This window comes from Sinohyriopsis cumingii, chromosome 16, assembly GCF_028554795.1.
Source record: "Sinohyriopsis cumingii isolate HCF-2022 chromosome 16, ASM2855479v2, whole genome shotgun sequence".
NCBI classification, from domain to species: Eukaryota; Metazoa; Mollusca; class Bivalvia; order Unionida; family Unionidae; genus Sinohyriopsis; species Sinohyriopsis cumingii.
Window position 1 is genome coordinate 31920453 of NC_142976.1, and position 13485 is coordinate 31933937.

Here is a 13485-nt window from a genome sequence, read left to right on the forward strand (position 1 = left end):
TTGAGGGTTGTTAATTCGGACGAGACTTGTTTTGGTGTTGCGAAGGTCGTCCACCAATAACATCTTTTTGCGTCCAGTCCCTTGAGGAGGAGAGACGTGGGTCATGTCCAGTGTGGCCTTTCCATCGGTGATGTCAAACTGGTCATTAGATTGTTGTACGTGTTGAATCTTGTCCATGACTTTGGAAGCGGTCAATTCTGCAGGGGTGCTAAACTCGATCCAAACAGGGGATTTCAAACCTTCGTGTTGTATGGAAAGTCTCAAGCGATCGTCTTCTTTGGGTTGACATTGTCGCCTGAGTGTGGTGAGCAACGAATCCCACACCCCAGTGATAAACACTTCTGCTTTCTCTAACGGCACTTCAGCCTTGAAATCTTTAAACTTCACTGTGTATTTGTAAGCCGTGGTTCTAAATTTTCTAGAGGAGCGCTTTTCCGTCTCTCGAATGGAATAGTATATGTCAGGGTTAACTAAGGGCGGTGAACTTGGTTGAGAAGGCTTGGATTCTGGTTCACTCATGTCGTCTTCAAAATCACTGGCATGAATTTGTGCCAAGACTTCAGCTCTGGTACGAGGCGATAGATCACGTTTCTGCCTCTTACTTTCTTCTTCTTCTTTCTTCTCAAATGAATTAGATCGTTTCATCTTGAAAGCAAAAAGTCAAATGACTCAAGTTTAAACACCATGAGCTACTTTATAATCCTGGCAGACCAGCGTATATAAAAGTGTACGTGTCTTGTCCTTTCGCTATTCATTTCACTCTCTACCTGATCACAACGATGGAAGAGACTAGCCAAATGGAACTTTTCATCAGAGCGTTGCGAGGGGTCATTAGAAAATTCTCTTCAGACCAGCCTTCGGACTACTCTCCTTCCTTTCGAGATAAAAGTGAAGATACTTGCTATATCTGTCAAAAGAAAGGGCATTGGTCTTCAGAGTGTCCAGACCGTCAAAAAAGAAAAACAAGGGTTAAAAGAGACAAAAGTCAAGATACCTGTTATTATTGTAAAGAAAAAGGACATTGGTCTCCAGATTGCCCCAAAAAGAAACAAGAGGAGTCAGAAGAATAGAGGGATTCTTCAGAGAAAGAACAGGAAGAAGAAGAGGAAGAAAACAGACAGGTGAAGAAAAAGAAACAGGAGAAGAAAAGAAGAAGGGAAGAAAGTGAGGAGGAAGAAGAGGAAAAGCCTGTGAAGAAATCTAAAAAACAGAGAGAGTAAATAATGACACAAAAGAAGTGAATGAACTTTTTTAAGAGTGTTTATGTTGTGAATTGAATTGTAACTATGGATAACAGAATACATTAATGATAAAAGGTAAGTGACTTTGGGTTATGATTTTAAAATAAGAACCTACACTCACGCACTCATACACAGACACGTACTATAGGGGTAAAATGGGTTGTTATTTTGAGTTATTGGCAATTGAAATGGTATCTCTTTTCGAGAGAAGTGGGTGGCCCTGAAAAGGGCCGTTATTTTCTTGGTGTAGGGGTGAGTTTAAGCAATCAACTTTAACTGTCTTAAGCCTTTGCCACGTCCGAAGCCTACTTTTGATGATGATGATTGGGTTGAAATCACTAAGGGTGGTAAGGTAGGCTTAGTCTCAGGGTTGACGTGTTTAGCTCGGGAAGGTCGTATTCTCTTCGGTCGTGATAAAGAAGTCTGATACATTTGTTTCAGACTTCTTAACTCCGCTAAAATGTCCAACAGTACCGTGACCGTTTGACTTTCACCCTCTTGTTTCTTTGCTGCTTCTTCTTCTTCTTGCTGTTTTTTTCTTCTTACCTCTTCTTCTTGCTGCTGTTGCTGTAGCAGAAAAGCTTGTTCTGCTTCCTTTTGTCTCTGTATAAATTTCTCCAATTCTTCTTTCTGTCTCTGTCGAAAATTCTCCACGTGCGGTAAAGATGGTAACGAAGGTTCTGGAACAAATTCTTGCGAGGTCAGAAAATCCACAAAATCCCAGTTTACGGCTTCTGAAAGTAAGTCCGTGTTCCCTTGGGTAGTATCCACCGTCGGTGCACCCCCATGGATCGTTTTCTGAGTTTCCGTCATGTTGAATCACTGTCGCATAGATTGACAGCGCACAGGCGCTAGCGAATGTATATAGGCCACGTGACGTCACAGACTGCTCACTTCCGATTGGATGCGGACTGACTGAATTTCGTCAGGCATGTTTGGATTGGTCAACGAACTCAATCTGTTTCAATCCTTCCTCTCCCTATAAATAAGCGCAGTTCAGTGCAATCACTCACTCACTATTCGTGTAGCCGCAAGATGTGGACTGACGTTGAATCTTCCACCCTCGTGTCTTCAATGATGTTCAGGACGGACATGCTCATGTATGTCCGATCCAAGTGGACCGTTGTCCACAGGACCACCAGCAGTCTGTGGATAGGAAGAGTCTACATAGAGAGACAAGGTTGCCTCAAGAGGACTCTGATGTATGGCCCTGCTGTAAGACGCAGCTTGAGGACAAGAAGATGCCACAGATGCCCTTTATGTTAAGGGCATATTAAACATAAATCCAAAGGCCCTTTTCAGGGTCACTCCTATTTCTCGAAAAGAGATTGACCTTCAATTGCCTAACCCCGAATTATTATTTTATATGTGTGTGTGTGTGTGTGTGTATGTCTTCGCGCGTACGTTGTGTGTGTGTGTGTGTGTGTGTGTGTGTGTGTTATGTCCCTCTCCCCCTGTTCCCTTTCCATAGACCCATCAGGTCTGGACCCTGTTACAATTCCCCATGTTCAATTTCCCTTGTCGCTAGAGTTGCCCATGCTTTTTTCCCCATGTTCAATCCCCTTGAGGCTAGAGTGGCCCAAGACTTTTCTCCATGTTAAATTTCCCTTGAGGCTATAGTGGCCCAGGATTTTTCTCCATGTTAAATTTCCATTGAGGCTATAGTGGCCCAGGTTTGGTCTTGTAATGCTAATTTCCATTGAGGCTATAGTGGCCCCCTTTACTACTTAGGTTATATTGAGTTTCTTTCGCTGCATTGGTATTATCACATTCAGTATTCTTGCATGAAAAGTGCCTAATATGTGGCCATTAAATAGAAAATTTCATAAGTATGGTGAAGCATAACGTATAGGCCATAATGTTGTTGTAGGGTTTAGCGCCATTTTTCAGCACACGATAGGCTATATATGGCGGCCAGCATTAATGGTGGAGGTAGAAACCGCAAAAACCCAGGAAAGAACAACCGACCCACGAGAAGCTACTGGCAAGCTTTCTCACATACCCACATTGGCAGAATCTGAGACCTGAACCCATGCAGACAGATGTGAGATGGCAGTGATCCGTAATGGAGAGCGCTTTAGATCACTCGGCCACTCGGGGCCCCTTATAAGTCATAATGATCTACTATTTAAATGATTAGTGTTAAGATACAACCCATCACCCATTTCCATAAGCACACAGCATATGAAACACCTATATGGTCATGAACTAAATGCAAATATATAACCTACACACAAGCCAGTAAATGTAATATACTTGTCACCGCAAGCTTTAGGATATGGATAAAAAAAGGAGAAAAGTTTAATAATTCAAGTGTGAAAAGTATAAACATAAAACTGAAAAAAGTAAATGCAGTGTGACATGTATAGGAAAACAATACTGAACTTTTAAGATACTGTATTATTCATACAGATGTATCCTCTTTTCAAATTTTATTATTTGAGGTACAAGTGCACTATATGGAGAACATTTTTTAGAAGAATGTGGTTATGAGCTTTACACAAAAAATCTTTACCTACACCAGTAACATGTAATGCAGGTCACTATGTCTTTCTTTTGTTGCAATGGTGCGATTCAACGAGATTCACAGAAAGGTTATACTTTAATGTATGCTCTCATTAACTGAACACATTCAGATGATTCCTAACATGATGTCATCCTGTTATTATCTAATTTTGCCTGGGTATAAATAGTCTACATCATCGTGAAATGGTTCTCTGATGCATGGATGTTATTTAAGTATAACATTTTGAGCCAATCATATTTCGGCGTTGACGTGTGTGCCGCATAGTTTACCCATTTTGAAAATGAGAGCTGCTTGTTTACAATGTGTGCAGTGAAGAAGACAATGTCTAATTCTTCCATGGAACAGGGTTCCTAAATTTGAATCGAGTTAATGGTAAGTAAAAACTTACTTTTGCATCTACCACTGTTCTGTAATTAAAGAAGGGATGTATCGTAGAGTCACAAACATAGTACATGTATATGAAGCTCTTTTCACCATATGTCATATGAGCTCAGAGTTGTCCCAGCAGGCAAAATTTTCATATTTCGGAGCCCATAAATTTAGTTTGGTACAATGCAGAAAAGTCAATAATGGCTTGATGAATAGACAAAATACATCTCAGGAGTAAAACAAGCCACAGACTATGGTCATGTGCCTTTAAAGATTTATTTGGAAGTTACGTGCCTTCTCTCTTACATAGTATGATAGAGATGGTCCTATGTCAGAACGGGTCATGGGTGTAATCTAAGGTATTTTTGTCACTCTGTATGATTCTTTTTCTTCAGATTGTTTTTTTTCTCAACATCAAGCTTGCGTCAAGCACCTGTGGCTCCACGGTCATTACCGGTTCTTGGATAAGTCAATTTTTATCAAAGCTGTTAAGGTACAACTACGCAAGAAGGTAAATATGTCATCTGCTCCTAATATTTATAATGTTGAATCAAGCAAAGGAAAAGAATGACAGCTACATATTTGCCTTTTATGTGGATTTAACAAATGGTGTTTGCAGACCCAGCACTCACTTCAAATATTTAAATGAAATTTTACTTAAAATTTTAAGTATGTGTAACTTGTTAATGAAAGATGGAGTTGAAAATTGATATTAATGAATAATAAATTTTACAGATTCCATGATCACTTTTGAATCAAATATTGCAGTGAAATTAGGCAAGTATATGTCAATAAAATTGTCTTTTGATAATAAAACTTGTATGTGTTGTTATTATCTAATGTTTATCATAATGGACCTGACAATAATCACAGAAAACTGTCTCTGCCTTTCTCGGTAAAGTTATTATTCCCTTACTTTATAAATATGCAGAGTGGTACTGACAGAGGGTGATTAAAAGCCAAAAGGTGCATAAAGATTACAAGCAATGAATAAAGCTTGACTGAAGATGAATGGACAGACAAGGCAGCCATACGAGTCTACATTGCATAGCTGCAGGTTAGAATAGCCAATACCCAACATTACAAAATGTGCTGATTAGTAAAAACTGGGAATAATTATTATGTTAGTCTCATGTACAAGAAAGGCTATATAAGGACTGCAAGAGGTCAAAGAATAATAGAATATAAATGCAATATACAATGCAAGCAGCAGTGTGCACTGATTAGTCTTTAGAAAATTATGAAATCGGAATTAAAAGAAAAAGTTGTTATACATATTCTTAAATTTCATTCATTTAATAATAAAAATAACCCAAAACTGCATTTCCTTTATGTCACTTCCACACAGAGATAATAATAATCAAGACTGGTTACTAGGGGAATTATTTTCTTCATATTTGATATATTTTTATTCAAAAGTTGACCTGGCATAAACTATTTTGATTTTGCTAACTTCATAGTACATGTATAAGGAGAAAAGATTAGGGCATCAGACTATACAAAATACATGGATGTAAAAATAAAAAAACAGTGATGTTGTAGTGATTAGTTAATTGGACATTTTACAGCTCATTAGCACTGTAAGGCTACATGTATATAATGCCACAAAAAGGTTATATGACAAAAATTTATGTATCAAAAAGGTTTATTGCCAAGGAGCGATTAGAGTACAAAAACACAACAATTAGATAGTGAGGATAATATATGAAGGTTCGCGATCAATGGAGAATGTAAATGGTGTTTATAAAGGGTAATATGATAATAAATGACAAATTAGGGTGAGTAACAGTACATGTGATATGAAAGTATTAAAAGAAATAACTGTGTTGTTCATTACGAATTAAAAGCAGCAATGGTGTAGTAATTAGTTCAGACATTTTGTGGTGGAACACTTTTATATGCTTATTTATCAGGAGGAAGTACTGGGTTCATTTTTTTGTATGTCTCAAGCTGCCTTGAGGACACAAAAAAAGGAGTTTTTCTGCATCTATGTCCTCACAGTCACCAAACCTAGTACATATATGCAGCTTTATAGACTCCTTGTACTGCCTGCTGGGGTTCAGTTTCTTTTTGTTGCTTAGGCATTATTGAATGTTGTCTGTGTAGAGCTTGTGTTTTATCTGAGACTTAGGTGTTGCTACATCAGGTACACTTGTTTGGGTATGTGCAAGCTTTGTTATCCTCAGACTGGTCTTTAGTATAGTTGAGAAGATTGGGCCATGTAGGTAGATGTTAGATTATATCAACTTTCTGGTCTCTGGAAATGGGATGTTTAAGGTGTATAACACCCTTTGAATTTCCTCCTCCTGTTTCCAAGTTCTACAGTCCTTTGATATGTTGTGAGGCCATTTCCACATTTTATACTGTGTGGGGTGGCTTTACACTTGGGTTTCTAGTATAAAGTGTCACTGCATTGGCCACACACAGGGCTTTTGCAGCATATGGTGACCATACATCTGAGATTTGAAACTTAACTGGATTTGAGATATATATCTCAACCTTGATCTGTAAAAATCCAACTTTTACCACCTTCATTTGTGTTTGTGTTGAAGGTAAGTATGATGGTGTTAGTGTCCTGCTGATTTCTGCCACATTTGATACTGTTTCAATGAATAGCACTGATGCTCTGGTTCTTGATGATGTCAGTAATTTCTCCTGCCAAGTTAAAACAGCGTATCTTGCCTTTGGATGAATTTAGTAATGAATGAGCATAAGATTGCTGGTATGTCTTAATTTTCTGGATATTTTCTGTCTGCCCTCTCTGCTTACACTTCACAAACAAGCTTAGTTTTAAGTGTTTCATGCTTTCAGGTGCGCGTTTTACTAGATCAAGTATAGTCTTTTCAACTATAAATTGCAATAGTTCGGCAAGTGGTTTTGATGCATCTTTTGACTGGATGACAAAGAAGAGTGGGAATGAACCACAACACATGGTTCATTGTCTGATTCGGACAAATATTTGGTGCTGAATTTTTTCATTGGATTTTCCATTATGTTTATATTCATCACAGAAGTTAAACCCACCCACCCCCACTGTGGAGTTAAAAGATGGGACAATTCTCAAGTGCCAGGGAAACAAAGATGGCACATTCAGCAGGTAAAGATACCTCCCAATTGACCCATTAAGCCACCACCTTCCAGGAAGTCTTTTGAGAGGGAAAACAAAGTAGTAAACTGTAGGTACAACAGTGGTATCAAGAGAGTTAGACCAAAAAAAGTTAAAAGGAAAGTGTAAAAGGTCAGAAAGAAGAAGACTTTCTTGGGTTCAGCATGACAAGCCGATTTGTCGAGATCAGGCCCATTATGACCACACGATTGTTAAGAAGTGGAGGCCAATGTAGTGTACTCCACCAAGGTCTCCCATTTCCTCAAGTAACAAGATCCTTTCCTCCCTCAACATGAGTCACAACCCACAGCCAAGAGGTTGCCTCCACTCAGTCACCTCTTATCAAATGCAGTGAGGATGCATTTGGCATATTCTACAACCCTGGACACACAGGCTTAGTGCCTATCTCAAGATCACAAACTTTTCATGGACATAAAAAGCTTTTATAATAATTTCATCAATGTATTTTTTATAAGCATTCTTTGAGTGGAGATAACTAATTTATCCTTTGCCAACTTAGTCACATTCTTGGCATGTATCTTAACTGACAAGCTTCAACCTCTAGTGCGCAGACCAACAATCTTAAAAGCCTCAAGCAAGATAGATTAGTTCTGTAACTAAATGAGTTACCTTCTCTAAATAATGTCATCATTAATATTATTATTATTATTATTATTATCACCATCATCATCATCATCATTATTATTATTAACTCCCATATTGCCTTGGATGTCATATAATTACAACATCTATATATTTGTTTTCATGCACACTTAATACCACCTTGGTTAATAAAGTCCTGTTTAATTCATATCCATTAATAATTTGAAACCTTCTGAAATGTCTGAAAAACTATTGAAACTTCAGTAAAATACAATATAATGATCAAAATTTTAGTGAAATCTCACAAAACTGTTAGTCAAATATTTTGTGAATCCTCACAAATATTTCAGTGAAATTTTAGTGAGATCTCACCACAATTTCAATGAAAGTTTTAGGTTCTGGATGCAAGAAAGAAAACAAGGACATAAGAAACCTAAATCTTATTTGATAATGTCTGTCAAAATAATCCATTTTAAAAATTATTGTGAATATTGCTTCCCCATAATATCTAAGAATCATTAGGCAGGAATCAGAAGCAGATTTTTTTATGGTTTAGGCAGAAAGTGCTTAAAACACCCGTCGGAAATACGCTTTAAGTGCACCTGAAAAATGTTGTATGGGGTGGACTATTACCAAATTCCATATGGACTATTCACAAATTCCATATGGATTAATCACAAATTCCATATGGATTATTACCAAATTACATAAAGAATTTTAATTTTATTCCATATGGACAACCTACAGATCTCATGGACTAATTTGCATATTTTGTGGGATTTTCCATACGGAGTATGTAAGGAATTTCCATATGGATACAATGAAATCCACAAGAGTAGTTCAGCTATAGAATAAAAATGTCATATGGATATTTCTGTAGAAGTATGTATGGATTCCATATCCAATCCATGTGGAAAATTTTGTACAGGTATAATGTAGCAAAACACCAGTCTCGTCACTATTAGAAAATAATTACAAGACTCAGAAACCGCATAACCATAACAGCACATAACTTTATAAAACTATTACACCTTACACTTTTTTTTCTTTTCCGTATGCAAATAAATAAAGTAGATTTTAAAAAATGTAATGTAAATTAAAATACATAAAATGGTTATTCCTAACATAAACATAACTTTACATGATTAAAACAAAATAGCATACACATATAACACACGTAATACAACAGATTGATCCTTGGTCAAGATCGCTACAATTTAGGGACCATTATATTGAAACCAGTCACAAGACCTAGTGTCTGAGGAAGGAAGTATATGTCATAAAGAAATATACCAGGAAGGAAAACAAAGGGACCAGCTCCAGGGACATTGTGAGTATGACACATCGTAAAATAACAAAATGCAAATAGCAACGATCAACCCCTGACCAAGAATAATAAATACTTTGTTTCTTCAAAAATATTTTGATTTGTTACAGAAAAACAAACACCCAAACTATGGGGGATACGGAAACTCATTAAAGCCTTTAAAGTGCCAACAAATAAAACAGTATACAGCTAGCTGTTCATAAAATAACTGATAAATGGTCCAACTATTGTTGTGGAACATGAGCAATGGATTATAGATAGGTATGTCTAAAATACACAATGAAAAAATGGAACACAATAGAAATAAAATAAGCGATGGAAATTATTTTTGCTCTTTATTTTTTCATTGATCATCAGATTCATAAATATCTGTTTGAACTGCACAACAGAAAATATAATCAGAGATCTCGGAAACACTTAATTACACATATCTGGACGCCAATAATTGATCTGGGATGCAGAAAATTACTGAGGCGGGAGTCCTCCGCACGTATGTAATAGGTGTGCGGCAAAATTCAAAGACTTGCCAGTCCTGCTTCAGCCACCTGCTTTGTGGTAAAATGTGTTGATTAATTAGCTGTGCTGATATTTACGATGACAGAATTCAGTGACTGAAAGACCCCTTGATGTACATACATGTTGCCATTTTATAAGAGTACATGAAAAAGAACATGATGCAATAGCTGGATGGCAAGTTCGAAGGCTTTGACTGGCAGCCGGGGGGAAAATGTACTGATATTTACAGTGATTGAATTCACAGGCAGAAAGACCCAGAGATGTACATGTGGTCATATATAAAAGTACATTAAATACCGGTAAACAACTTTAGCAAAATAAGCAGTGCACTTGACCTCAGAATCAAGACATACTGACACTTAGACAAAATGCCACTCGTAAGTAGTTGACAAGTCACCTAAAAATGTAAACTTCGCCTTCTTCTGTTAGGAAAGTGAAAACGACTTCGTCCTGTGATTATTTAAGAGGTACATTGACTGACCATACCATATTTCTTTTAAATGCCCCTCACCTTAGCCCAGTTAGTTCTAGTGTTGTAACAAAATGTATTCATCAAGGCACTGGTAGCTGGGCCTAGTTTTTATATCAGTTACGTTGACAAACAAACTCTTGCCCATTCACAAGCATTATGTTTTGATAGCTGATTGACCATTAACCCTTTTCTGAGTAAGGTAGCAACTATCAATTTCCTGCATGCTATCCTTTGATGATAAACAGTGTTTCCCTTTACCCTCATTTGTGCTTCAGAGACCCCCAAATTTTTAATTTGACCTCCACTTTTGATACCAACGTTTGTTTTTAACTCAGTCTGACCCCCAGTTTTGACACCAAGGTGATTTTTGACTCTCAGTCTTGCACCCCTAGGGGATACACTGATAAAACATACAAACTTGTGTTTTAAGATCAGAATCAGTGATCTGGATATATATTAACTGCCTCTTAAACAATATTTCGTCATAAAATTAGTTTAAATCTTTAAGTGAACCATTAGGGAAATAAAGGCAGACCTCTCTAAGTCTGGGATGTACCAGTTTATTAGATTGTCTGTTTTCTTAAATCATCAGGCAAATATATTCAGTAAAATGTTCAAATCATTGAAAGCAAAACCAAGGTATTCTTTTGTTACAGATTTAACTTTAAAATGCAAATTATATAGGTCAGAAATATATGGGACAATGCTATGTTGTGGAATTCGCGAGATTCACATTAAGGTCTAAGCTGTTTTCTGACTTGACACGTATTTGCGAAAATACAGGAAAAAAGCAGCAAATCAGATACTATTTATTTGCCTAACATTACTACATGTATACAAATAAATAAACCATAAATTTGCGATCCTGTCAATGGACTGTTGTAATTAAGCTATATTATAGTGAGTAATTACATTACAAAAACCTCTCCATCTAAAAATAGATGCACTCACATCTGTGTTGATTCTGTAGGAAAGAAGGGACTGCAACTTTTAATGGTGGGACTCCTTTTTTTATCAAAATGGGAGTCCTGGACTCCTAGTTTTAAAATCCTCTGATAATTAATTTTCAAAACTGACAATAATAATTGTATGAAACATGCCCTTGTGAGAAAGTAAGCAATTGTCGTAAGTAATGGAAATATCACATTAAATAATGTTCACTGCCAAATTTTTGGATAGTAAAAAGCTTTAACGCAATGGAAATAAAGTATGCAGTGGAAATTATTTATTTAATTTTTAAGTGATTAATGTTTGATTAAGGAAGGTTAACAGAAGGATTTCATTATCTGGTGCAGCTACTAAGCGTTTTGCATAATAAAGAACATCACCATGAATTGACTTACTTAAATAAATGTTACTTTCAACATTCGATTTAAATGTAATTGCTTTTTTGTTTTTATATAATTGTGTTGTTATTGTTGTTGATTTGCCAAGGAACTGTGTGTTCACTATTTTATTATTCCTAAATTATCTTATACATTTTTGTTGAAAACTTTCAGTTGCAAGTATATGCTCAGGTTATCTACATACCCACTGATATATGATTTTATCCATTGTGCCTAAAAAGTTAGTCATAAATTACTTTATCGCGCATTTATTTAGGGAATTTAATTGGAAAGTTTGCCCATGGCACAAAATATAATTTCATTCACTTCATTCTGTTTTGCGATGAGTGAATTTCGACAAGCAGCAATACCTAACAGAAATGCGTCTAGCACAACTTCCATACACTAAAGAGCTTGAAAAGAAAGGGCAGATAATGATCTTACCAAAAAAAGGCTGTATGTACTTTACACCATCTAAACTATGAGGCACTTCATAGTGAGAATCCAGATCACAGGAATTAAGAAATTATCCCATGTTTGGGGGCAGGGGGTATCATGTTACAAAAGGATGACTTACTTTTCTCTGGTGTTGTCCACACTCCAGATGCTAAGGAAACTTTACTGCATTCAATGTGGACATCTATCCCTTCAGTGCTTTTTCTCTTAGATATATTTACATCTTTCCCCAAAAGGCGCTTAGTTAACGTTGTTTTTCCCACTCCATATTGGCCCACAACCATTACCCTAATGTTGTAAACCTTTTCCTTTCCACCTCTAAGAGCCTCCTTGTACATATCAAGGGACTTTGCATCCATTTTCAGAACCTCCGCAGGAAGGACTTGATCTGAATTCAAATGAGGCAGTGTTGATAAAGACATTTGAATTCAAACATGTGACAGCTCAGGGATATCAATCAGGAGATTTACACAATTCTGATCAGGAGATATTAGTTGAATCAAGATAATTTGTTCTCTGCCCAAAAGTAAAAAGAAAAGAAAATTTGTAATAATACAAAGAATTTAAACTATTTAAATATGATCGGGCTGTATACAGCCAAATTTGTTCATAATTTAAAAACATGAAAGCACCCACATACAGTATCCAGTATTTGAATAAATAAAAGGTCTCGAGTTAAAAGAAAATATCCAAATACAAAAGAAAATCCTACACCTCCCAACAAGCACAACCCTATAAAAACATCTGAAATTGTAGCCCCGTGGGCAGTTCCCATTGTCATTTACCCCCTCCCTTTATAAACCCAGGGAAAATTGAGGGCAGAGTAGATGGGGGTAACCACTATAATCCCACTCGCAACAAAAGAAATAATAATAATAATTAAACACAGTGCTTAGTCCGAGTTTTCTCTTACCCTTCCAACCCCATCTGGACATTCCCTGTCCAAATATCAAAACTAGAATGGGAAGGGTCAGAGGAAACTTGAACTACACAGTACTATGATACCACTTTTAATATCCTCCGATTAGCATTGAGATGACCCCTGGTACATCAAAATGTTTGTTACCCTTTGCATATTTGGTAAAACAATGCAAGATTGTCAAACAAAATTACCTGCATCAACAGCCAAAGGTTAAATCCATATACTGGGATAAGTCTGTCATTACAGACTATATCTGCATTTATTGTATCAGTCTATCAGAGTTGATCTGAAGCATGAAGCTGCATGTGTATTCAGGTTGCAACGTTCTCTTTCTATGGCAATGCCATTTCAGATTGGCTGATTGATTGCAATGTCCACCAATCCATGCTTTGTTTACCAGAATACTTACACAGGCTAGCCTTGTATATTTGTGTGTACATACATTGCCTTTTCATTTTTACTACATCAACCTTGTAGACATTTAGGAAATAAAAATAAAAAATTAGAGTCGTGCCTTTAAAAAATTGGGCATAGTAGCCCCAATGACTTTAGTAGTGAAGTGGGCCACCCTAGCGTCAATGGAAATTAGCATTACAGAGACCCCTGGGCCACTCTAGCGTC

General features: G+C 36.7%; 1 protein-coding gene across 1 annotated transcript in view; it reads right to left on the bottom strand.

The window, feature by feature from the left end:
* The window catches only part of LOC149780158 (uncharacterized), a 50263-nt gene that overhangs the window by 19113 nt on the left and 17665 nt on the right, over window positions 1-13485 (bottom strand). Inside the window, exon 2 of the mRNA XM_089936911.1 lies at window positions 12064-12330. Within this exon, the coding sequence (XP_089793037.1) occupies window positions 12064-12330 (267 nt within the window). The remainder of the gene's footprint in view (window positions 1-12063; window positions 12331-13485) is intronic.